The 26,953-nt window shown below is 41.2% G+C and overlaps 1 protein-coding gene and 1 pseudogene across 1 annotated transcript in view; both read right to left on the bottom strand.

The window, feature by feature from the left end:
• Positions 1 to 1,918: 1,918 nt before the first annotated feature.
• The window catches only part of Ttc29 (tetratricopeptide repeat domain 29), a 184,827-nt gene continuing 159,792 nt past the window's right edge, over positions 1,919 to 26,953 (bottom strand). Inside the window, exons 10-11 of the mRNA XM_028753402.1 lie at positions 2,496 to 2,562; positions 1,919 to 2,029 (exon numbers count right to left, since the gene is read on the bottom strand). Of these exons, the coding sequence (XP_028609235.1) occupies positions 2,011 to 2,029; positions 2,496 to 2,562 (86 nt within the window). The 3' untranslated portion in view covers positions 1,919 to 2,010. The remainder of the gene's footprint in view (positions 2,030 to 2,495; positions 2,563 to 26,953) is intronic.
• LOC114609148 lies at positions 14,629 to 15,048 on the bottom strand (annotated as a pseudogene).

Raw genomic sequence — 26,953 nt, 5'->3', positions numbered from 1 at the left:
CATGGGTTTGACTAGGCCCTCTGCACATATGTATGTAGCTTGGTCTTCTTGCGTGACTCCTAACAGTGGGAGCAGAGGCTGTTTCTGACTCTTTTGCCTGGTTTTCGGAATCTTTTCCTTCTACTGGGTTGCCTTATCCATCACGAGGGGAGGTACATAGTCTTATTGCAAGAGGACGCCTGATGCTCCTGGAGACCTGCTCTTTCATGAAGGAAAAGAGAGGAGGACTGAGAAGTAGACTAGGGTGGCACTGGAGGACAGGAGGGAGGGGAAACTTTGATCTGAATGTACTATGTAAGAGAATAAACATGAAATTAAACAGAAAAGTGTTTCTCAATCTGTGACTACAAGGGTGTTCTCTCCGTTCAGCAACTATTAGCCTATAGTTCTTTTTCTTTTTTGAATATTTTCTTTTTAAGATTTATATATTTATGAGTACACTGTAGCTGACTTCAGACACGCCAGAAGAGGGCATCGGATCCCATTACAGATGGTTGTGAGCCATCATGTGGTTGCTGGGAATTGAACTCAGGACCTCTGGGAGAGCAGCCAGTGGTCTAATTGCTGCTCTCCCCAGCCCTGTCTAGAGTTCTTATACCAGGAGTTAACAGCGAACCTACTAACAAGTCAACCACTTTTTCTTTTTTCAGACAGGGTCTTGCTATTGTAGTGCTAGCTGGAACTCTGTGTGATGCAGAGTCTTCTTAGGTCTGGAACTCATAGAGACTCCCCTGCGTCCCATCCCTGGGTGCTGGAATTAAAGGTGCAGACCACTACACTCAGCTTACCACCATTTCAAAGTTCCTGCTTTATTATATGCTAAACATTTTAATATAAATTGGTTTTTTTTCCTGGTTCACCAGTTTGTCAATTTCTAGACAGCAACCCATTTTAATAGAAACAAATAGGACATTTTTTTGAAGAAGACGACTCTATCTCTCAGGAAACTCTAATGTCTGTGATTGCTAACTAAGTCCCCCCACCCCTCACCCCCCAGGTCAGGTCTCATCTTAGTGACCTGTAATTCCCATCTGCCTGTAGGCAGACATCTCGGGCAGACTAAAGAGGGAATTGCATTTAATTCTATTTTTAGGGTGAGAACCAGAAGACAGAACCCAGGGACTGGGGTGTTCTGGGAATTGGCTCAAGGCCCAGGAGAAACCTCTTTCCTCATACACCTTAACTAAGAGTTTCAGTGCGGCACCGACTTGTCTGCCACACTGGTACTAAACTGATCTCTTCTTGAGCTGATTGTAGCACCTTTCCACATCTGAACACTCTCTGAATACTACATTGTTCCAGAATTAGTCTCTGCTCTGCAATTGAGAAATGGAAGGAAAATACCCTGACTGCATTGAAAGGGAATAAAGTCTTTATTCTTGGTACTATACTACCTTTATGGAGTCACCTGAGGGGCTCCAGAGGTCTCAGAGGTAACCCTCTCAGCTACGGTCTTTCAGTTGCAAGCACACCAGCAAAGGTTCCTGAGACTGAGGATTTCCCCATCTGTCTCAATGCACATGGGTAAGTCAGGTTGTGTCCTGTCAGCTAAGCATGCCGTGATTGTAAGTTTCTACACAGAAAGCAAATGGAGCAGCGCGTAGCGATACAAGCTCAGACAGCTCGTGGCCCTTTGCATCTGCTGAGGTTTCCCCGAGATGCTAGCAGATTATCATGTATTTATTCAGCATGAAAGATTTAACTCGTAAATATTTTGCAATCAGAAACAATTCAGATTAAAACTCTTGGATGTTGTCAGTTCTTGTGGAGTAACATGTAGGAGACGTTCTAGAGTTTATTTTATGAGTAACTGTTGATCGTTCTAACTATTTAAGCTGTACTTTATCTTCATAAACTTGCCATAGTCACGGCAGCACAAAATTCAATAAAAACAACCGTAATCTTTTTTTTATAACTCCCTATCACTTCTTATGTGCTCCTGTCTAATGAGGTCTAAGGCTATGTGCTAAATTTCTTCTTGCTTTGATGTTGAGCCACTTCAGTTTCATGTTATTGGTTATCTGGAGATCTGAAATAAAATAAATGATAATATTAACTTTTGCATTGTGATAGAAAGTATAAAGCAACTTGCTTTGAAAGAGATGTCTGCATCCTGTGCATATAAACATGCCTTAAAGGTGAAATTTTCTTCGAGTATATGTTTCAGAGCGAGTCTGTTTATGGTTTAGGAGCAGCTTAGTGAGCACTAGGTCACGTGTTATTGCTGCTAGGGATAGACTGTGTTTGGGGATGGAATAGGTGGCTCAGCAGTTGAGAACACTGGCTGCTCTTATGGAGGATGTAGGCTCACAATTGCACGTTACTCCAGTTCTAGGGGATACAGCGCCTTCCTCTGGCCTGCTAGGACATCAGGCATACTCATGGTGTACAAACATACATCCAGACAAACCACTCACACACAGAAACAAAACCAAAAAAATACAAAAATGATAATGTTCAGTGTCCCACAAAAGTTGGAACTTAGTGGAAAGTACCTTCTTGTTTCCTCCTGTGCATCTGGGAACTGATATATGTCATCTTCTGTGGCTCTTCTAGACTCTCCTAAAAGAAAAAGAAGAAAACAACTTTAATTATGTATATACATAATTTTATGTATCCTGAATAGTTTCTATTTATTGCGAGCTGATGTCAATCCCACCGAAGGAGAGTGAAGGCCACTGACTCACGGATTTTGGTCAAATTAAGCTTCATTTTCTCTCCGAGAGGGCAATACTCCTAGAGTGGGCTTTGAGAGAGCAGCCCTGAAGCAGGAGAGATGGTATCTGTTAATAGCCACAAACATGCAAAGCCTGGCCTTCCTGAAGGTTTTTGTTATGTAGGAACTTGTCAGAATATCTCAAGATGATTTGGCAGAACATCTGAAGGCGGAGGGAAGGTTATAGAGTGTGGAACATGCCAAATTCCAGAAAATGTGTCAAGACATGGTCAAACAAGTTTTACAGAAAACATGAATGAACTTATTTTGACCTTGTGACAACATGGCTTCTAACCTTAAGATGTAGGCAGGGTGGCCCATCACTGAAAATGTCTTCAGTGAATGCAATCCTTAGCACTTAAATAATAAAGGTGCAGGTATTACTGGAGCAGGTTAGATGGTCCAAAGATGGCCACTGTCATGCCCCCCAGTCAACAATCCTATGGCATGACCTTGTCAACCCCCACCAATAAGTACAATATCTTTCCTCTTCTCTTGAACTCAAATTATCCTTCAGATATATATTGTATAAAATTATACATATATATGTATATGCATAATTTTATGTATGTGAGTACACTATAGCTGTCTTCAGACACACCTGAAGAGGGCATTGGATCCCATTATTGATGGTTGTGAGCCACCATGTGGTTGCTGGGAACTGAACTCAGAGCCTCTAGAAGAGCAGTCAGTGCTCTTAACTGCTGAGCCATCCCTCCAGCTTTCCTTCAGGCTTTTAGAAACCAACAGTTTCATTGGAAGTGGCTGTGTGCACAGCTTCCAAGGCTAGCTCAGGAGAGGCCTTGCAGCTCAACCTGCCTGTCTTAGAAGCTTCTTTCAGAGAAGGCAAGTTCAACATATGAGATGTTCTTCCACCCTGAGACTGCTTTGCCGGGCACCGTGGATGAGTTCTCCAGCAGAGAGTCCCAGATAGCCTATCCGGCCTGCTCACTGACCACACAGCTCCAGTGTGAGCAACCAACCCTCGCTTGACTCTTCAGATCACACCATCTGCCATTCTGTGACACAATAACACTGGCTGGGCCATTGTTGTTGGTAAGATGAATTGTTAAAAAGATATTCAAAAACTGTTAATTTAGAGAGCAATGTAAATTACTCAAATAATGACGTCAAGTATGTCGAGTCTGCCTGTGTGTCAGCTGCCTGTGTATGTCAATTGGCTACCTTACGTCCGTAAGTTTTTCTTTTTCTTTTGACTTGAATCCATTGGGACAAACCTAGAGGGATGCTCCATCCTTGCCTGTGACAGTTTTCAGGAGGCCCCCAGTTTCCTGTATTCTATTTTTCAAATATGGGGAATGTGAAGCGTGGTATACTAATAGTGCCCCACTTTTCTGTCTTCACTTTTGGGTTTTTGTTTTGAGAGTCCAGAGATCCCCTTCCCCCTGTTCTTGCTGCTGGCTCTGGAGATGAATGTGCGTCTCCATGGGCCACCTTTCCTTTAGCACATTTGTCCTCTCTTTTCCTTCTTAATCCCCTGGTGGTCAGATCGCACAGCCGACCAGTCACGCTCAGCGTGTTCCATCTATGAGTTGGATGGTTTTTCCTCAGCGTACTTGTGGGTTACTGCACTCTGGGTGGGAGCTCCTCAGGCTCCTGATTTCTTGGCTCCTATTCATTACTCCCCGAAGCCATCATCTTCCTTGTTCATATGTAGAACTGACAAGCTCATCCCAGTCTCAGTCTCTTGCATCTCTGACTAAGCTGCCATCTTTGCTTTTCTGGATTTTCTTTCTCTAACTCCAGCCATCCTCCTGCACTCCAGGCTCTGTAGCCCCACCACCTCACCATTGTTGCTTGGCATTTACCATCTTCTCTCTTTTCTTCCTACAGTTTAAGTTCCAAGGCCACTCCCTTGAACTCTGTACCCCTTTCCTGCTGTGTCATGTCATACCTGACATATTTTCACCCCTAGTCAAATCAACTTCCTGTCTGTTCCACTCCATGACTTGATAGTTCCATGTAGCTGGAGAAAACACACAGCCAGGCAGAGAAAGTTCACGCTGAGTTTGTGGTCATGAACAGAAGGACTGCTATTGCTGCCAGACCTTCCTATTAAACACTCCTGGTTCGGTTACTCTTTATCTCTGTTAGATGGCTCTTTAACTCTCCTTTCTCTCACCCCTCCAGCTGAATATTCATTCTCGTACAGTGACTTAGTTTCCAGTTTCATACTGGAAATAAGTCACACTAGGAAGGACATTCTACAGGTTTTGTTGCCAGAGTGATCCCGAGACCTGCCTGTGTTCTGTGCCCTCTGTTTCCTTCCTGCTACGATAGAGAAGCTGCTTGCACTCCTTCTGAGGTTGTATTACTTGCTCCCTTCCTTACATCTCTTCATTCCTTGTCCACACAAAACATGGCTCCCATAATCCCTTCTGTTTCTCACTTAGCAGTTTACTTTTTGTATAAGACCCAATACCTGACAATCTTATGAAAGAACACAGTGCGCCATGGTGGGTGAAGGCAGGGAGGGGAGGTTATTCATAGTCAGCAAGCAGAGTAGACAGGAAGTGGGGCTGGGTTATAATACCTTAAGGCCCACCTTTAGTGACCCACTTCCCCCAGCAATGCTCCCTCCTAAAGGTTCAATAACCTTCCCAAATAGCACAACCCACCCATGGGAGCAAGTGTGCAAACTGGAGCCTACCGGGGACACGTCACACACAGATCACAATGCTCTGCTTTCTAGTAAGTCTTTTCTATCTGCAGATAAATATGTAACAGAATTTAGGTCTCTAGGTTTCCAGGCACAGACATAGACAGAGTTATATGGACCGCACTTGGGTCTGGTGTTAGACTCCTGGGTCTGGTGTTAGACCCTGCGAACTTACTTCTCCTCGCATCTCTCTTCTTCCTTGGTCTTTTTATTTATTTTTAAGTGTTTAGAGCCTTGGCTGTCCTAGAACTTGCCCTTGAGCTCATAGAGATCCACCTGCCTCTGCCTCCCAAGTGCTGGGATTAAAGGTGTGCCACGTTTTCCTCAGTCTGGAACCTGAAATAGTTCTCTGTCTTTCAGATTCAGTCATGCACAGATTAGCAAGACTTTGGTGCAACAGTTCTTCACTGGAGGAGGGGTGACCTTGTCCTCTCATTTGTCTCAAATGTCTCCAGACATTTGGAGATGTCTGGAGATGCTTTTCTTATTATAGCTGATAGAAGGAAGTACTACGTAATTTAGCAAGTAGAGGACTTGATGTGATTTCCTCAGGACTCAGTGATGCACGGGACAGGTGAGCCCTACCTCTTCCCCTACAGACAACCCTTTCCAAAGAATGATACCCCTGGACTCAAATAGTATGTAAACGCAAAGAGTGTTTTATTCTGAGTCCAGCTTGCTGGGGTCTCCCATTACCAGAATAGAGAGACAACCATGTGGGCTCACAGGCCTGATTTAAAGCACAGTAGGGAATCCCAGGGTAGGTGACCTCTATGTTAATCTGTTGAGTCCATCTCCACTGACATTTCAATACTGGGGTGTGGGGGCTAGAAACTTGCTGGAGAATTCTGGAGACTGTTACTGAGGAAGTAGCTGAGGAAGTCTGGAAACTGCTGCTGACCCAGTGTCCTTGCCTCAGGCCAGATGACAGGGCAGCTTCTGAGGCCTGGACTTGCCTGGAATTTCCCAGTTCTTGGAGACAGAGATTTAGGCCTAGTCTCCTTAACTGCCACTCTGAAGCCTGTCATGGAATCAGCCTAGTCTTCTCAAAACAATATAAGGTTGAGAAACCCTGTCCCAATAGCTCGTGGGGCACACTGAGCAGTAAGATTGAAAACCACCACCTCCATGTGCCCATGTGGCTTTGCCATATGAAAAGAATGCTCATGTAGAATGTTCACTGCCGGACTAGGGGAAAAATGAATGCCCATAATCTTAAGCTACTATCCTTTAGGTTCCCTATAGTAGGACCACAGCCTTTCTCATAACTATATGCCCTGCTATTTTCTTTGAGGTTGTGTCTCACTGTGTGCCCCTGGCTGTCCTTGAATTTTCCTATGTAGACTAGGCTGGTCTTAAACTCAGAGCTCTACCTGCCTCGGTCTCTTAAGGCCTAGGATTAAAGGTATGTACACGATTCCTTGCTGCCTTCTTTTAGATAAGAGCCTCCTTTGGCTTTACAATCGAATGTTTTCCTTGAAAACGTCCAAGTATCCTTAGGCTATCTCATGGTAAGCTTAATTTTATAAGACAGGGTTTCAAGCAAGGTGAGCTTCACAGGACTGGGGTGTCCATCACTACTGAAGCTCTCACTTTTAGTCCTAACCCAGGACTACTCTCAACCTTGCTACGTAGTCAAGGATGCCCTTTAATTTCTCATCTTCCTGCTTTGACTTCCCAGGGATTACAGGTGTGTACCACCACAATGGATGGGTTCACACTGTGCTGGGGGATTGAACCGAGGGCCTTGTGCATTCTAGGGAAGCGCTCCACCATCTGAGTTACATCTCCAGCTTAGGTCTTAGATTTGGTGTTCCTTTTAGTGTGGCGGATGCAATGGTGCAATGGGCTGCAGAAGTCTTCCTTAGAGTGGTCCAGCTTGTTTTCAGTCTCATGGTTTCTACTTCCCAGATGCTGAAGGAAGAAGATGTTTACTCTGGGATACTGTCCATGAGAAGAGTAGCTACACATGCTGCTGCTAATATTCTCCTCCTCTTGGCTACAACTACCAGTGGAGCACAAAGATGCTCTATGCCGTCTGTGTTGGGAAGTCTTGACAATGGCTAATTTACATACAGAAACACACTTATCCTTCAAATTTTTTGAACATCTGTTCACATGGACCAAGGTGAGCATCACAGGACTGGGGATTCCATCGATGCTGAAACTCTCTGCTTCAGTCCTAGGCTAGGTTTTGGGCTTTAGATCTGACTCAGGGAGTGACTCAAAATGTTTGACCTGCGGGGCTTTGGAGATGGAAGACTGAACCGGTTGTAGACAGGAGTCTCACAGAAAGCAATTGAAAACAGAGTGGTGACATTTGTTCTTGTCTTGTTCCATTTCTGGAGAAATGAGCACTTCTCTTTTGCTAACAGTGAAGACATCCTTATATGGTGGATTCTCTCAAGTGGGCAATGGAAGGTGTAACTTACAGCATCTTCTGGTGTACTTTGTGACAGAGCAAGTCAGACAGTGTTGAATTGCAGGCATCTGACTGTTTTGTCCCTTTTTTTTGAAAGCAGTGGTGTACAACCCTCACGCTGTGCAGGGTCGGGTATAAATGAGACCTTGATGACTTGCTCTGTGGATCAGTTTGGACTGAAATGGAAGGGACAGTCCCTGGCAGTTTGGTGACTAGATAGGTGAATAAATTTTTTAATTTTTTTTCATGCAAAACACTTTTAGTGGCCGTATTCTGGAAAAGGGTAAATCATAACTCATATGTAAAGGTTGTGTCAGGGTTTATAGACTAGACCCTTGATAATGGATTCAACCTTTCCACAACAAATCAAAGGTATTGTTGTATGGTCACATGAATATACAATAGTCATTACCTTAAATTTAAAACTCACTGTAGGCGGCAAACCCAGAGAGCAGGATGTGAAGGCTGTATTGTATCAGTGTGGTCTGCAGAGAATTTCTTTGTGCTGGTTTTGCCCGGGTGAAATATACGCTGCAGTTCAGAGCTAAAGGGATTACTTTTGAATAGTCATTGCAGAGGTTGATTACATTCGTCTATCATATTTAGCCGGACGCTGCAGGCTATTATTCCATTAGCTGGCCCTGCCATTGTCAAAAAGTTGATCACCTGATGTTAAAAGACCATGCTTTCTGTTGACCTTATCAAAATGCTTCATCAAAAGGTTTTGTTAAAAGAAACTTAGATTATGTGTTATGTAGCAGATTAAGGACATATACTATGTATAAAAATGCCCCCCCCCCCCAATCTCTGGAAGGAACATGTACTTCTGTCATTGCTGAAGATAAGATTTTTTTTTTTTGTCTTTCAGCATATTTTATTTGAAAGCACAGACTTAATTTCAGGAGACGTGGCACTGCATTTTCACTGATAGTAAAGTCTCAAAAATGGATTTCTTAGAAAGACGTCCTTTTCTTTCCCAACATGCACCTATCTACTTATCTCACACAAAATCAACACGGTGAAAATAAGCTAGTTCATCAGAGGCAGCAGTGAATCCACGATGCCGCGACAGCCACACGGTTTCGAAACACAGTTTCCCTGGAGAACAGACTTGCCTTGTATTTTCAGAAATACATGTAAAAACTGAAAAAAGTACCACCCATATTTGGTAACCAGAAAATAACTTTGAATAAATATATAGATTTCTATCTGTTTATTCCTTCTTTAATGGATGTATATCTTCAATTATTTAGTCACCACAGTTAAATGATTTTGATGAAATAAATATATATTTTATTAAATTAGAATCCCATCATCAGTATAAGGTACATTTTGGCCGGGCAGTGGTGGCACACACCTTTAATCCCAGCACTTGGGAGGCAGAGGCAGGCAGATTTCTGAGTTCAAGGCCAGCCTGGTCTATAGAGTGAATTCCAGGACAGCCAGGGCTACACAGAGAAACCCTGTCTCGAAAACCAAAAAAAAATAAGGCACATTTTGATAAGCTCAACTTTTAGCATATTTTATTATGAATTATCTACTAGTAAGTAATAAAATGTAAGTAGATCTTAAAAAATATTGAGAATACAGTTTTAGTATTTAAAATAACATAAGTACATTTTTTTAAAAAAAAAACTGGGATCATATTTAAAAAGCTGACTTCTAGTAACAGAGACAGCTGGGGAAGCAGCACACGAACAACTATGCCGTGAACTCTGATCTCAGAGCTGGTGCTGGTTTGACACACTCTTGCAGGTCTCCCTTGTAACTGATGGTGTGAAATGGCTGCTCAGAGATACAGGCTATGATCCTGGAACACAGCCATGTACTAATTTTGGCCCCTTAGCATTGTTCTCTAATCAAAAGAACTTCTCAGCTTTTTTTTTTTTTTTTTGTCTCTAACTTGACTTTCATGGTAGAGAAGTGGTGGTCAGTCAGAAAGGAAGAGATAAAGGCGGGATTCGGGATCTACCCAGGGATATATCAAGGGCCCTATGTACAAAGCAAAGAAAGATACAACCTTATTATCACCCCTAGAGCTGACCAAAAAAGGAGAGATTGAGAGATAAAGATTTAGAAAAAGGATCACCTGAGAGAATACAGAAGGAACAGTTAGAAATGAGCAGAAGTGGGGCATCCTAGGCTGACAGCAGCCAATTACCCTTTCTCTTGACTCCCCTCTCCTGAGAAAACACATCAGAATAAGATGTAAAACAAATGATTTTTGTTTGTTTGTTTGTTTTTTGAGACAGGGTTTCTCTGTGTAGCTCTGGCTGTCCTAGAACTCACTCTGTAGACCAGGCTGGTCTCGAACTCAGAAATCCGCCTGCCTCTGCCTCCCAAGTGCTGAGATTAAAGCCGCGCACCACCACTGCCCGGCAAAACAAGTGATTTTTGAAAACATTGGCTATCAAGAACAAAATCACTGAATGGCAGGACACAACCAACATGAGCACTCAGTTGTCTCAGATTCTTTCTTTGAGTAAGTTTTCAGACTTCAAGTTGAGAGAAGGAAAATCCAGGAGCCCAGCATAGCTCCTAAGTTAAAGAGATATATGGTATTGAGAGTCAGGGAATACCAAGTCAAGTGGAGTTTGTAACCACTCTACAGTGTACTAAAAGTCAGAGTGTCCTCAGATAGCTAAGACAAAGCCTATTCCAGATGAAGGACTTAATGGGTTGGATCTTTGGGAGGTAATTACACCATGAGGGTAGGACCCTCAAAGATAGATTAGTACACTTGTAACTAAAGACAGGAGACAGATGTGAAGTTATAACCAGGCCATTTGCAAACCAGTGAAGGATGTTCAGCAGAAACTGACTTCAGCACTCTGACTTCAGACCTCCTAACTTTGAAATGTAAGAAAAAACGCATTATATTGTATTATATTACATTGTATTATATCATATTACAGTATATGCTTATGAGACTAATGCCCTCTATAACATGGCAGCCAAAACAAACTGAGACAAGGGTACCAGAGAGGAAAGAGCCAGAGATGAGAAGTCTGGAGATCTGTACAGGTAAATGAAATCTCAAGTATTTACCCAAGTACAAATCAGAGCCTTTAATCTGAGGCCAGAGAAAGAAAACACCATGTGAATACAGAATGAAATACATGGTGTCCACAGAGAGATGGGACTCTTCCCTGCTATCAGCAGCCACACCAGGAACGTTTCCCAGGGTGCTGGGTCTTGCTTCGTTGTGGATAATAGTTACCCCAACACTAGACCTCACTCTGACCTCTGACCTTATGTAACAGATAGTAAAAGTAAGATATTTAAGATGAAACTGCTCCCAGGTAACTTCACTGCATCAGACCAAAGCTCAGAAATATTTATGGGAATAAAAAACTACACTGTGCCAAAAAGGGGGTTAATGTTTGCAAATGTCTGGGATCCAGGAAAAACAAGACAGATAAAATTACCCACATTGACTCAGTCTTTAGGGTTAGGGGCAGAGGCATTTAAGATGGCCACTGTAATTATATTTAAACACTCAGAGTGTTTAGAGAAACAGAATGAACATAAGAAAATGTTAATGAATGGGAAGGTAGGATGCCAGAAAGTACGTGAAGAGAGGTAAAATAGTAACGTACTTTACAAGCTGTAGGACAAGCTCAAGCAGCCTAGAAGAGTTGTTTCTGTCTGTCCAAGTGAACTTATTCTGTGATCTCCAGTGTTAAAGCCTGAGTAAAATCTTAAGGCCTAGCTAACTGTTACTTGTCTAGCCTGCCATTTTGTGCTGTTCCTAGGAAACTTTTTCATGCTCTAAACGATTGCAGATTCTGTTATGTTCTGTGCTTTGATGTGAAAACAAATCACAATAGAGGTCAGTTAAAACTGCTTTGTATAGTTAGCTACAGTAAGCTTGGACCGGAACCAACTGCCAGGCAGCACTTCATGCACCTAGACATGAGCTTTTATGGTTTTGGCTTTTATAAGCTGCCCCTAGGATGGACCCTAACATAACAGAGACACTTGCACTGATATAATAAGAAACTATTTGGAATAAGACTTCCATTTTGAATAGTAGTTGAATAAAATTTAAGTTCCTAAGCCCTCCATAGGAACTGACATCTGCTTGACAGAAAGAGACATGTATGTGGTAACTATCTTTGAGATTTTCTTTATCAATTCTTGAATGATAGTAGACTACTCTTTGCATACATTAGGTGTTAAAGTTGCTAGTATACTACTACATCAAATGGCGACTTACATTCTGATTGGCAAGTTAAGACATGAATGGTAGGCAAGTCAAGTTCCCTGCCCCAGTTGAATAAGCCAACCAAGGGGAACAGGATAAATGCACAGTGAAGGCATATTCCTAAGGAAGTCCTCTATCTGTAAATTCTGATTGGTGAAATAACTTGGCATAGATGTTTGTGGATTTCAAGACTTAAAAGATCTGTAGAATCCTGGCTTATAGTCACAGCCAACTCCCGAGTCTAGCCTGTGGCCCTGATTGATCAGTCTTGGGGTGTGGTGTTCAATAAACCATCCCTATTTGACTGAGATTGGTGTCAATGGTTTGTGCAGTGGTCCCAAGACCTCAACACCAAGTAGCTTCCCAACACATAGAGAGTACTGAACCTATGTGTTCTGAGTACCTAAAACAGGTGGGTAGCACATGAGCATAGATATGTTGAATACAAGGTGATGCCGACCGTTAAACAGGATGGTATGGAGCCAAACTTCACCCCATCACCCAGAAGACTGCAACATAAAACAGAAGAATTATTTATGTCTAAAGTCTTTTCTTTTAATATTTTTAAATGGTAGTTGATCACTGGCAACTGAAACAATGCAAGACAAGTACTATACACACACTGCTGGAATTCTGGAAGGATATTTGAAAAAATATTTTAAGAAATAGCAACTGAAAAATTTACAGAATAGATGAACTTCATAGATACACAGATCTAAGAAGGTCATCAGAAAGAAAAAAAGAAAAAGAAAAGGTAAAAAGGAAAGTCTTAGAATTCTATCCCCATGAAAAAAACTTTCAAAGAAGAAGCTTGAAAATGGATCTTTCAGATGGACAACTGCTGAAGCTAACCATCTGCAGCAGACCTGTCCCACCAGAGACAACAAGGTCCCCAGGCAGAAGGAGCATGGTGACCAATGGAAATCTATTCTGGACAGAGGAGTGATAAGTGCCAGAAAGGCTGAGTACAAGAGAAATTACAGAAGGAGTTTTAAATGGCTCAGTTGGTAAAGTAAGGGGCTGAATTTGAATGCCCAGCACCCATATAAAAGTCTGCTTTTAGTGTTGTGTCCCAGTAAACCCAGTGACAGGAAGACAGAGAGGTGGATCCCTGGAGCTCTCTGGCCAGATAGCCATAGTGAATGTGTGAGCTCTAGGTTCAGGGTATGCATGGAATGTGCATGCATGCATGTGTGCACACACACACATGCACACAGGCACACATGCATGCACACACACACATGCACACAGGCACACATGCATGCACACATACACACATATGCATACAGGCACATATGCATGCACACATACACATGCACACAGGCACACATGCATGCACACATATACACATATGCATACAGACACACATACATGCACACATGCACACAGACGCACATGCACGTGCACACACACACACCCCTAAATGCATACATGTGCATATACAAATAAGTATACACATATATTGCACACAATGTGGTTTGAGATCTGTAACAGACATAAATGTTGAAAGCCCAAGAAGAGTAGTGCCAAGGTGCAGGGTGGGGAGAAACACAAGTTTGATTGCACAAACCCGGATCAATGGAAAATATCACACGTGTGGTTGTTAGGACTTTTGTTTCTACACTTTAGCTTACACATTTCAACTACTTTGGTTAAAAAGATTTGCAAATTAACATTCTTCAGATCTGAAAATGAGAAACTCTCTCTGTAATTGAAACATTGATTTGAAAATGCATGTGTTTTCTATATTTCCCCAAAGTTCAAGAATGAGGGAATGAAATTCAAAGCAAGGATTGTTTCATTTTTATTCATAATTTTCCTTGGACAAATTGTGGGAGGTGTGATCCACTCAGTATGAGGTCAAGCGTTACTAGCTACAGTTACATCTTTTTCTGGTTTCATTATGAAACAACAGAAGTTGGAAAACACATAAATCCCATGGTTGTGCTTTCCCAAATAGGCTATTTTAGAATAAAATATTATTTAGGAGATTTTTTTCAACAGCTACTTACTAGAGTTATGAATGACTAAAATACATTAAATTTACACAGCCTGATGGGTAGCTGAAACCATTAACACAGTTTATGCATAAACACACCCATCAAACAGATGTTGTCTTAAATGAATAATCCAGAGATGTAAAATGAAGTTTTTGTAAAAACTGAATATCCCAGTAGGCAGCAAGATCTTCAAAGAAAAGCTACTATACACACACAGTCTCCAGTCCCAGTATAAGAAGTCAAGTAAATTTGGGTCTCAGGAGCAGCACAGTGGTTCTTGGAAATATCCTTTCGTTTGAAAACCAAAATGATTTTTCTACCAAAACTAAGAGTCAAAAACCTTATAGGTTCCTATCTATCTATTTGTTTATTTATTAGAATTATTTATTTATTTTATGTATCTGAGTACACTGTAGCTGTCTTCAGCTATATGTTTGCTGGAAATTAAACTCAGGACCTCTGGAAGAGCAGTCAGTGTTCTTTTTTTTTTTTTTTTTTTTTTTTTTTTTTTTTTTACAATTTAAAGCAATTATTTTAATTTTTTCCTTCAAACCAAAACCTCAAGGGAATACAAAAAAAATCTAGTACCATCTTTTACTAAAATTTGATAAATGTCTGTTATGGAAAAAGTGTTTATTTTGAAATTATTTTAATTTAGAAATAAAAAACCTCATAGGAAGATGGAAAGAAACAAAAAACACAAAGCATCCAGGCAACGTTTTACTTCATGAGCTTGTCACCCCCTGATTGGTTCACTCGTCCCATGATGAGAAAGGACTCAGCCACCCACAATAATGTTGTTAATAGGGATATGGATCAGTTTCACAAAGAAGCCAATGAAGCCCATGATAGCAAATCCTATCGCTGTGGCCATGGCTAGCTTCTGGAATTCTTTTCTGTCGGGCTTGGTGCATCTTTTAACCAGCCGAATCGAGTCCTTTACAAACTGCCGACTTGGCTCGACAAACTGCATTACCTGATCCATGTTTGTGGGATGGCGGTTTGAGAGGGTAGAGACACGTAGCTTAGCACAGTCAGTGTTCTTAACCACTGAGCCATCTCTCCAGCTCCATCTCTTTGTTTATGTATTTTTTAAAGAATGAATGAGTCCATGTAAAGCAACGCCTATGGTAAATTAAATTATAAAGAAAACCTATTGTCCAGGCAATGCATATCATCTGCAGTCTAAAGGAGTGGTTCTCAGCCTTCCTACCGGTGTGATCCTTTAATACCGTTCTCATGTTGTGGTGACCTCCAACCACAAAACTATTTTTGTTGTTACTCATAACTGCAATTTTGTTATTGTTATGAATCCTAATGTAAATATCTGTGTTTTCCGATAGTCTTAGGCGACCCCTACAAGATGGCTGTCCAACCCCCAAAGGGGTCACAGCAGGTTGAGAACCGCTGATCTAAAGCATGGCCTCCAAATAGGCAGTCTCATTTTACCTGGAGCTTTTTAGCTGCAGAATTTCAGAGCAGGGGATGTGGCTCAGTTGACAGAGTGTTTGCCTAGTGTACATGAAGCCCCACAGTAATCACTCATTGAGGGGCACACCTGCAGTCCCAGCACTTGGGAAGTGGACTCAAAAGGCACAGGGGTTGAAAGTCATTCTTGTTGACCAAGAGTTCAAGATTAGCCAGGGATACATTAGACCCTATTGCAAACAAACAAACAAACAAACAAACAAACAGAGCAAACTCTCAGAGCTCAATTTTGGTGCAGCAAATCAGTACAGAATCCTAAGACCAGCAACTTCATGTTTGAGAATCATTATTTTACATAACCTTGCTCTCAACTGCTTAACGCTGGGGGAGAATAGCCTGCTCAGTAAAAGACACAGAAATAGATGTAAGAGTCCCAGGATGCTTTCCCTACGTCAGGAACATATGTTGTTCTAGGAATGCAGCTAGCATTTTATTTAAATCTCTCAGCCCTTACAGGGATTGTTAGTTTACAGACAAGGAACACAGAAGGCCAGTGGTAACACTAAATTCTTCAAGTCTCACATAGCTGATGAAAGACTTGTTGGAGATTCAAATCTATGTCCACAGCTATTCATGTCATACGGATGAATCCCCAAGAGGAGAATGAGACGCCACAGAGCCACTTAGGTGGGTTGGGTTTAGCCAGGTTGATTTATTTGACCTTGTGGCAAGAAGAGTTGCCAACAAGCTTATTCAGGTTCTTTCCATTAATGGTTTAATTCCTTGTGTTTTAGAGGCTACTACAGCACTTACAACAATAACAACAGAAGCCAGATACTCAAGGCAACTCTGCTAAAACCATCAATCAGTTTTCCATGACAGCCAAGCTGGGGGGACTCTGAATCCCGGTCGCATCCTGTAACTTAGCTTTATTTCATCTGATTTTAACTCAGCTCCTGATGGATTCATCGTCATGAAGTCAGAGGAGGAGGGAATACGGCAATTTATTCATGCTTTCACCAGAGTTCCACTGCAGACAGGAAATTTCTCTAAAAATGCAAATCACTTGGTGCCACACAAGTGTGACTTGCCAGCCGAAGCACACAGAGGAAAGGCCGTCCCAGGGCTAATGTTTTTATGCTCTGTGATTGAATGCATCGATCTACTTATTATACTGTCTTCACCTAAATTTTTATTTTTAAGCCCTAGATGAATGTGTCTAGGGGTAGTGGGAGCTTTTCTCTAACATTCAGAAAATGAATTACATTTGTTAATTTGGCTTTGAATCCCAGATATATCAAAATAAATACCATAAACAAGTGTTGAAGAAATCAATCTAGATCTGTTCAATATAAGAATGATCAAAAAGGGATTTGGGAAGACTCAGATGGAAAGCACTAATGTGCTCACTAAGCCCTTATGTAATATGACTTCTTGACATGATCGGTTTAAGGACAGAGGAAACTATTTCTGAAGGCAGAAATGGTGCACTCTTGTTGCATTAAGGAAAAATCCCTTGAAGGCCCACCTACACAAGGCATTAATGTGAACAGGTGTCCCTGGAAACATCTCTGGTTTTTCATCCCACATTTTTCTTAATCCATGGGGCATCGTATCACAGAGTTTTCTTATGTTACACAAAGCAGCAATTACACACAACAAGTGTAGGGTTAGTTTTAAAATATAGATGACACACCATTCTTAAAGCCAGGATACCACGAGGGAGGGTGGTCCTCTATTCTGTTTCAGAGAAACAAAAGTTAAGGAGAAATAAAAATCATATACAAAAGCTTCCAAAATGCCATTACTGCCACTTCAGACTTGAGGCCGAGTAGAAAAGCCAACTGTTTTTGTTTTTGCCTGAGTATTGTTTTATGTTTTGCTTTTTTTAAAAATTTCACTTGTATCAGGATGAATAAGACAAGAGCGTTCTCACTACAGCGCCATTGACAGCCAGAAGCCACCTTTCTAGCTGTGATATGGATTGTGTTGACCAGGTTGTCCCATAGATGGTCATGACCACTAGCTGGTCTCAAGCGGTTTTCCCCATTCACTCCACATCCATTCAACAGCTGCTCACTGAGCACCCAGAGGGAGGAAAACACATCTGTGGCACAGAGGACCATTTATAGCACAGCTCAAATTGGATGGAGGCAGAGGCATAGCTGATGTGTGAGGAAACAGACTCGTCTGCTATCTTAGGTCAGGGCATAATCTTTAGGAAAGAAGTGAAATTTATATGCTATGAATTTTAACTTATTAAAGTCATTTCATTCAGTAGGAGGTCCAGATTTCTAAAACAATGACTGACTTCCACTGAGTTCATATAAATACACTACAATTTCATCTCAGGAACACACCTGCTTTTTTCCACTGGTATTCAAATGTTTTGATAGCATGGATGGGTAAAAGCTTAAAAAAATCACAGAAGTATTTATTGATTAGAACATCCAACGCCCATTTTACATATGATTATGACTTTATTTATGGATAGATAAGTAGTGGTCATTTAATAAAATATTTTATATAATCTTTAATTCTGTATATGTGTATGTATCAATGTGTTGGCATGTGCCTGTGAGTGCAGAAGTGTGCATGTGCATGCGAGTGCATATCTATGCATGGGCATGTGTCAGTGAGTGCAGATGTGTCAATGTGCGTGCACCTGCGAGTGCATATCTGTGCAAGTGTCTGTGAGTTTAGATGTGTGTGTGTGTGCATGCGACCGAATATCTATGTGTGTGTTGGTGCCTGTAGTTCAGAGATGTCCAGAGGCCATCAGCATTGGGTTCTCCACAGACCTTCAGTTACAGGTGTTTCTAAGTTACCCAACCGGATGCTATAAACTGAGCTCGGTGCTTGGCAAAAGGTCCTAATCACTAAGCCATCTCTCTAGCTCCACCAGAGGTCACTTACAAATGGTTTCTGGCTTGAACACTGGTTTATAATCACCTTTTAAAAGAAAACCTTCCAGATTATTGATGCTTCTGTTTTTAATTTATATATTGACCTTTCTACTTACAGTACCTTGTATAATGTTATAAACATTGTATATACTTACTTTTTTTGTTTGTCTTTTGTTTTTGGAGACAAAGTCTACCTATGTCACTCTGGCTGGTCTGGAACATGCTATGTATACCAGGCAGGCCTCAAACTCACAGTATATATTTAATTAAAAAATGAATGTTTTGTAGTTTATGCTTTGCTTTAAAATGTATTAAAATATTGAACAGCACATATAAAATTTTCACTAAATAAATGTCTGTTGAAGGACAGAGTAAATGTGTCTATTAAAACTTTAGAAAAGAGCCCAAGAGCGCAAAGTACGAGAGAAACAAAGCTCTTAACATTCTGCTTGCAACAGATTCTATATTCAATCTAGCAAGTGTGTAAAAAGGAGATTTAGCCATGTGTGTATGTCTCTTCTTGCTTTTGTTACAGATTCTCAGTGTGTGGCTCAGGCTGGCCTCAACACTGGGATCCTCCTGCTGCAGCCTCTGACTATCGGGATCACAGCCACAGCCACCAAGCTTGGCAGAAGGAGGCTTGGAGAATTTGTACTTCTGTTAAATATTTTATTTGGTCATCTTACAGGTAGGTAAGGAAATATCTAGTCCAAATTTCTGAAGTGCTTCAGAGAAGAAAAGGTATGTTTTAATGTTCAACTTCTTCAAGTAACTTAAAACAAGTTTTTGCCTTCTGTCATAATGAAAGAAGGTTCCGGATACACAAATACTCCCATTTTCATGGCTCAGTTTTTTTTTTTTAAGGGTTAGGAGATATTGAGGCAAACTAAAGGATTCAGTGTTTGTGGCCATACACAGGAGTAGGAAGGGACACCAGGAGTTGGAAGATTGTTAACCCTTCCTATGAACATGACTGGTCTTCATTGTCTGAACTTCTAAGGTTTTGTTACATCATGGTTCAGAAAGAAAAGCATCATCTCTTAAAACCAAAAATATTCTATGTGGAGAAACATTATACAAATTACAGTGTCATGGATGGGATGGAATTACCAATTATAGCATGCCACATCCAATGATGACAGCTAAGGGAACACACTACACCCAATGATGATGTCAATCAATGAAGTTGGAGAAAATATTGATAATATTTTAACCCCAAGGACACCATCGTATTTACACTTCTGTCCTTTCCTCATCTTTCATTAAGATGATGGCCTGTATCATTTTTACCATTTTTTAATCTGAAAAATTGAGAATGAAGACCTGAACACCAGGGGCAAGAGAGGCGACTCAGAGGTTAAGAGCTGCTCTGTCAGGGGACTTGGGCTCCCAGCACAGACTTGGCAGCTTATAACCATGTCAACTCTAGTTCTAGAGGATCCAATGTCCTTTTCTGGCTACCACTCGCTCCTGCACATATATGGTGCACAAAACCATATACAGGCACACACACATACACATAAATAAACAACAAACTTTAAGCCCTGATTACAAAACCCATGTACTAAATGCAGTTTAAATTTTGGTTCATATGTCCCCAAATTTGAGGCATTTCATCACACATATTAGGGAGAAAGTAAACTGAGTGTTAACTTCAATGAAAACACTTTTATTTTAGTATCAAAATTATCCTTAAAATCTTTCCCTTACACAGTCTCTGATCAGTTGTATTTCTTAGTCACGTTAGCCTGTTCTTTAAAAAAATATTTATTATATTTACATATATTTCTGTTAACATTTTTTACATTTAAATATTACCGTAAGATTTTTCCTTTCTCTTTGGCATTTGTTATCTTGCTCAGGTCTGGGTGGTATTTTTCACTACAATGGCTTACAAATTTATTTGGAATAATGTTAAGTGCCTACTGCTTTATCCATACCACTGGGAACTCTGTGAGACCACTTTTGCTAAACTATATGTCATATAAACAGTAAAGGGCTTTGAACTATGAGAAGAAAATGAATAGAATAGTACTTATGTATTGAAATTATAGAAAAAAAATTTATTAGACCTTTTATGAAAGAGTAAACAGTGGGTCCCTAGAAATCAGTATTGTCCCTCATACATCGTATGCCTTACTTCTCAGGTTAGGTATCACTTGTGCAGATGAGGTATGAATACGGGACTGTTTTTAAAGGATGGCAATTGAAGAACCTGACCGTTTTCACTCTCAGCTTCCTATTGTTTCTCCCCTAGAGGCAAACGCTGCCGCTGTTTGAGCACATTTTTTTTTTTTTTTTTAGAAACAGTCTGTGCATTTTAAAAGGATAAAGAATCTATATTCATATACAAAACAGTATGTATTTATGCCTTCTATTTGCACAAATGTCAGCATGCTATATTCATATTTCTGTACAGATGCAGTATACACTGGGCACCATGCTCTCTCTTCTTAAATACACCAGTTTTCTTTAGAGCCATTTAGGCTCACAGCAAAACTGAGCAGAAAAAATGCCTTATGCCCCATCATATACATGTGTCCTATCACATACAGTCGCTACAATTATCCAGAGCGGTCCATTGTTCTGACTCATGGAGCACACTGATAGATACATCAGCATTCCAGTTCTACAGAGTACACTTTTGGGTGTTCCCGAGTCTTGCATTCAAGGATAAATCTGTTATAAACATCAGTGTGCAGGCATGCAGGTGTGCCTGAATGTGGTGTGGACATACGTTTTCAACCTAGAGGTGTGCATCACCATGCCTAGAAGATCATAGGAATTTTGCCTAAAGAAAGAAGTAGGCTATCTACACGGTAATTTCAGTAATGTGAATACTACCTGGTCATGCTGCTGGTGCGCAGTGGCATGCATATTTGCTATTGGCCGTAGTTCCTTGCAAATTTTACTAAGTGTAGTACTTCTTCAGGTAACCATTTTTAACTTATTGACCTTTAAAAATCAATGTGTGGAGAATATAAACACTTAGAATTTTAAGAATAACACAGCTTTCAGAATTCTTGTGAGTTTCTAAAGATTCTACTTCTTGTTCCCAGGAACCTAAAATTAATTTACTAGCAACTTGGACAGAGAAGAAATGTTAGTATCAGAGAATTGCAGGGAACTGGAAAGGAGACAGGGCCCACTGACAAGGGTTAGCTAGGGGCCCATGCACTGTTTGAATGAACTGAGGGGAGCAGGGCTGAGGGATGCTGGAGCGAGTTTGGGGCACTGTGCAGTTGTAGGTTAGAAAACTAGAAAGGCCTAAGGTTAACTATGGGAATAATAAAATGAATATGACAGGAGACCAGCCCATTGAAGGGAACACCATGGAAGAGAGACAAGAGAAGTGAAGAATAATCATGTAGATATTGAAGGTGTCCAGATATATCAGGCTTACTGATGGAGTGGCAGTGAACCAGCAGCCAAGAGCCTCAAGGGATGAAGAGGAGACACATTGAGGTAGCTGGGGACAATCAGAAACATCAGGATTATACAGACTTGTTGAGAGTTACAGATCATGTCCAAGCCAGCCAGAAGTGGTAAATAAAGTCAAGATTATGACCCAAAGGACTTAAGAACACAGACAGAAGATGCTTCTGTGGGAACTGCAGAGGAACAGACTCTGAGAGGCAGCAGGCTTCCAGGACACGGGAATGTTGGGGGAGGGCAAGGATATCCATTGTCTGGCCACGAGCAGCTGACAACTCACAGGAAGTGTCCCCATAGGTGGAGAGCTGGGCGAAGAGATGAGTAGGAAGGATATGCAGATGAGGTTGTGGACAGAAGAGACCTAGGAGATTAGAGTTTGCCATTCATGTTGCAGCAGGCAGTGCTTATAGGAACCATGGGACAGTGGGCATGGGTAGCAGCAAACCTATATTCCGAACAGTCTACTTCAGTATGGTTTTGACATGCTAGGGAATTTGCCATTATATTTTGATTAATACTTGGCCATTTTGATAAAATATGTTTTGAGTATTTCTGTAAAGCTGACGTGGAGCTTGTGTAAAATAATGGCCTCCATGGACCTGCTCATTTCCCCTGTTTTCCTTGAAAATAGAGTAGGCTAACAGTTGCATGGGACTTCAGTAGGTGTATTTAAAATATTAATAGGCTTATTACTTAAAAATAGTTCTGCTTATTTAAAAAAAAATTAAAGTTTATTCTTTTGTGATCTATGTAATGACTATTACAGAGATCCACAATTGTTAAAAAAGGAGAAGACGTTGGGGTTCCCAGCCATGAATGGCACATCTACGATACAAGCCCTTCAACTAAGGCTCAGGGAAAATAGAAGAGTGGGAGGGTTTAAGGAGCCAGAAGCCTCGGATACACATTGATGAATCTTGAAAAATGCACCCACTAATCTTAACAATATAGTTGCCTGGCTAAGACCACTGCAAAGATCTTATTAGCTGACATGTCAATTCTGACAGAGACAATGTCACATGGTCATCCTCCTAGATGAAGAGCCACAGGAGGTTAATCAATATGCAGAATTTTAAATCGCTACTGTGACATAGCTGTTAAGTGCTTGGGTCACAATCTGGACCCCAGGTCACCGACCCAGAAGTTATCATGTTGAATCATTTCATTTGCTGAATGAACTCTCCCTCCAGAATCCTCTTCCCACACTTCTGTCTGTCTATCTTGCCCAAACTCTCCTCAAGGGAATCTGAGCATTCAACTGAATGGAATACTTTTTTCTTCTCTCAGTTAAACAACATTGCACTTCACATTTGTTCTAGAAACTGCTAAGAAGTGAAGGCCAGTTAGTCAATCTGCTCTCCTTTCTCGGGTTGAGGGGCCAGTGAGGGTTCCAGGTTAGCCTTTGGATGTAAGTGGACAGATACATTGCTCTCAGATAGTCAAAGTCCGACTTTTAGGTTCTGACCAAGGGCTGAGGACACTGGCTGCTGCAACTCACCCTCCTGTATTTCTTTGTGACACCAGAAAAGTATCAGTGTGGGAGGGGAGGTTACAGAACTCAGAAACACATATGCACACATGTAGGCACATGCAAACTCTGAGGAAGATGATCTTAGTGTTCTTCTCTTTATTTGAGGGCAACTGACTCCTTGAACATGTTAGAGCTGGGATGGTATCAGCTGTGTGTGTGTGTTTGTGTGTGTGTTTGTGTGTGTGTAGTATATACATCTACAAAAGTGAAAGGCATACTTCAAAACATTGAAAAAAATCTTTTTTTTTTTTGGTTTTCCGAGACAGGGTTTCTCTGTGTAGCCCTGGCTGTCCTGGAACTCACTCTGTAGACCAGGCTGGCCTTGAACTCAGAAATCTGCCTGCCTCTGCCTCCCAAGTGGAAAAATCTTTTACAGCAGTGTAACCTCATCCTTCTCCCTTCCTCTATATTTCCTTCTTTCCTTATTTCTTTCCTTTTCCTCTTCCCCTTCCTTTTCCCTTTCCCCTTCCTTCTCCTTTTCCTCTTCTTTTTCTCTAACATAAATAGGTTGACTGTAAAGAGCGAAGCATCAGAATTATTAGATGAGGCGGCATCTGCACAGTGTCTCTTAGTGACGTCATTTCCCTTTTTAGGGAAATTTTAATGGAAGCATTAAACCAGCTAAGATGATTGGGATCACGGTGGAAAGCTAGTTTGCCTAAAACCTGAGCTAGCTTCTACCCTGAGCTCACAGACAGCTCATCCCTCAGCTCCTGCCGCCTTTCACTCTTCACTGACTTTAGTCACAGACTGTTCCTGGCAGGAAGGCCCAGGCAGTGTCTCTAAATATCATGTGGAAAACATGCCCAGAGACACAGTTAGAAAATATAAACAACTCGAGATTTGTGTCTTCTAGAAATAACAGGAAGCTTTGTACATGAAACCTCAACTGTATGACTGTTTAAACAAGACATAGCTGTTTAAACAAGTTCAACACCGACAGACATGTTAACATGGAAAGGGGAACTCTTGCTGGGCCCCACTCCTAGACACAGAACTCGAGGAAAGTAAGGAATGTTGAGCAGGGAGAAACAGTCCTCCCCGGGATGAGCCCCCTAAACAGTTATCTGATACCAAGTGGCCAGCCCTGAAGTCATCATATACGTACAAGCAAAACTGAGCAGGTTGCATTTGTATATTCAAGCATTTATACACAAATATATAACAAGTAAAGAAAACAAAGCCATGAGTTTGAGAGGGAGCAGGGGGAGGGGGAGCCTGAGGGAGGAAAGGAGGAAATACATACAATTATATTTTAGTTAAAACAATACAAGCAACTTTCAAAGACATGACCTAATTGGGCTTTGTAGAATGAAGGGTGGTAGTGCACAGGTAATTTCACAAAGACTGACATTTTATTAGAATGGTTCAAATGTTTCAAATGCCCTGCAAGGGAAATTTTCTTTCACCTCCTTTACAGATCACTGAAAATAAGAGGCAAGCCTGGCGCCACCCAGGGTTCAGCCATGCCGTTTTCAAGCTCCAAACAGATATTGATTTTCATTTCAAACTCTAATGCTAGAATTAGCAGTGTCAGGTTGAATTAGAGGTGGATGGTTGGGAGAGCTCGCAAATCACAAATCGTGGGCACAGCCAGGCTGTCTTTTCTAGTGATTTCTTCCCTTTTCATTCTTTAAGGAAACAAAGGATACAAGACCCCCTTCAGGTTTATTGCACCCCCAAAGAGGTATTTAGCTCGGCTCCACTCCTAGGCCTGTGTAGTGCGAGCCTCTTCTCCAAGTTCACCAAGGGGTGAATGCACCTAGTGTGGGTCAGCCTACTGATGGTAGCCATGTTTTATACTCCACAGGAAAATGCTTACCTGTATCATTGCTGATAGGAAACTTGAGGTTTTCTGATACACGAAGACTGCTTTTCTGCCTGCCCTACACTGCCTCTCTTGTTGTATTAATGGTTTCCATAATTTATATGACAGCACAGTCAAGTATCCACAGCGTGGAGTATGTGTAAACTGCATGGTGTTTTAAAGTACAGTGTGCAAATTTACTATTAAAATGTTAATTCAAGGTTGGTTATAGACACAAGACAGAACTTCATGCTCCTGTACCTTCACTACTAGGCTCTATTGACAGCACCCAGGATAGGACAGTGTCATCTCACAGTGGAGTTCTCCTTTCATGTAAAGAATGCCACAACAGGGAAAGCCATTTGCAAAGAGATTCTTCGCTTTCTGTACTGCAGTTGGGAAGCACAGCTAATTCACTCTGTCTAACTCCCAGCTCAGCGATTGATGTTGGAGAAAGTTCAGTCTCCTAGAGCGAGAGGAGTTTACAGACTAGCCTTCAGCTTGCAGATCCTCCGTGCCAGCCTTAGGGGAGGACAGATTTTATAAATAAAATATTGGTGAACAGCAGTAGTCACAATATTATTACAAACCTAAAGAAAAAAAAAGATATCAAAGGGTTTGGCTACACGAGCCAGCAACAAGTCAGTACTGGCGTCTTCGAATCAGTCAGGGCTGGAACAGAATACAAGACTAAATATTCTCAAAGACAGAGTTCTGTATAAAGAATTAGGGGCATGGAAGCTGTCAGAGTCTAAATAGACTTAGGACTAACTTTTCACTGTGCTCAACATTATACTGTTAGGTGTTTGTATTTGTGAAGCAATTACACACTTTGAGGTGAGCCCTAGATTCTGAAAAAAAAAAGTGGGTTGTGATCCTGTTTTCAATATGTAGATATTGAAATACTGGCTGTTCTGTTAGTTCTGGGTGGTTGTAGTTTAGGTAACAACGTTCATTTGTAGTAACTTTTCCTGTAGTGAATGTGTGCTAGGGGTGTAGTTACCCTCTCCCCCAATCCTGGAGGAAAGTGTGGTTATGCTAACGGGGAAAACCATCACATCTTCAATTTCATAGCTCAGTATAAACACAGCATCTCCCAGGAATGATCTGAAATTTAATTTAGTCTTGTATCACAGGTTGCAATACAGTTCAAAGACTGACCGGAACCACGTGTCCACTATCCCAGAAGTGAGTTTTCTTCTGGGAGCTGTCATCCAAAGGCCCTTTGATCTGAAAATGAGTAGCGATCTCTGGATTCACCTCATTGGAGTTGACTGAATTTCAACTTGTGTTTAAATAGAGTCAGAACCTGCGGTTTTCTTTAGCAAAGCCTTTAGTCTGGTTTTTATGTCTATTCTAGTATTTTCATGTGTGAGAAACCCTATTACCTATAAAGTTCAAAAGATGCTACATGCCAAAACCAGAATAAAAATTGTGTATCTGGAGTTTAGCATGATTTTGTAAAGAGTGGCCAGAGTAAGATCAACCAAAGAGTCATTGTAGAATCAAGACTGAAGGGACAGTTCTATTTCCTGTTAGGATTAAGAAAGGCAGGCTCAGGTGGAGAGATGGCTCAGTGGTTAAGAGCACTAGTTGCTCTTCCAGAGGACACAGGTTCTATTCCCAGCACACACATGACAGCTCACAACCACCTGTAAAGGCTCAGGGAGTTTGATGCCTTTTTCTAGCCTCTGATGGCATTGACAGACATATGAATGTGATGAATATGACAGACAGACATATGTGCAGTCAAAACACCCATATACATTAAGAAAGAGAGAGAGAAAGAGAGAGAGAGAGAGAGAGAGAGAGAGAGAGAGA

The sequence above is a fragment of the Grammomys surdaster genome, unplaced genomic scaffold (genome assembly GCF_004785775.1).
Source record: "Grammomys surdaster isolate TR1022 unplaced genomic scaffold, NIH_TR_1.0 125947, whole genome shotgun sequence".
In the NCBI taxonomy this organism is placed as follows: domain Eukaryota; kingdom Metazoa; phylum Chordata; class Mammalia; order Rodentia; family Muridae; genus Grammomys; species Grammomys surdaster.
Note: the sequence above shows the minus strand (reverse complement) of the source record. Positions and strands in the feature narration are given on the sequence as shown.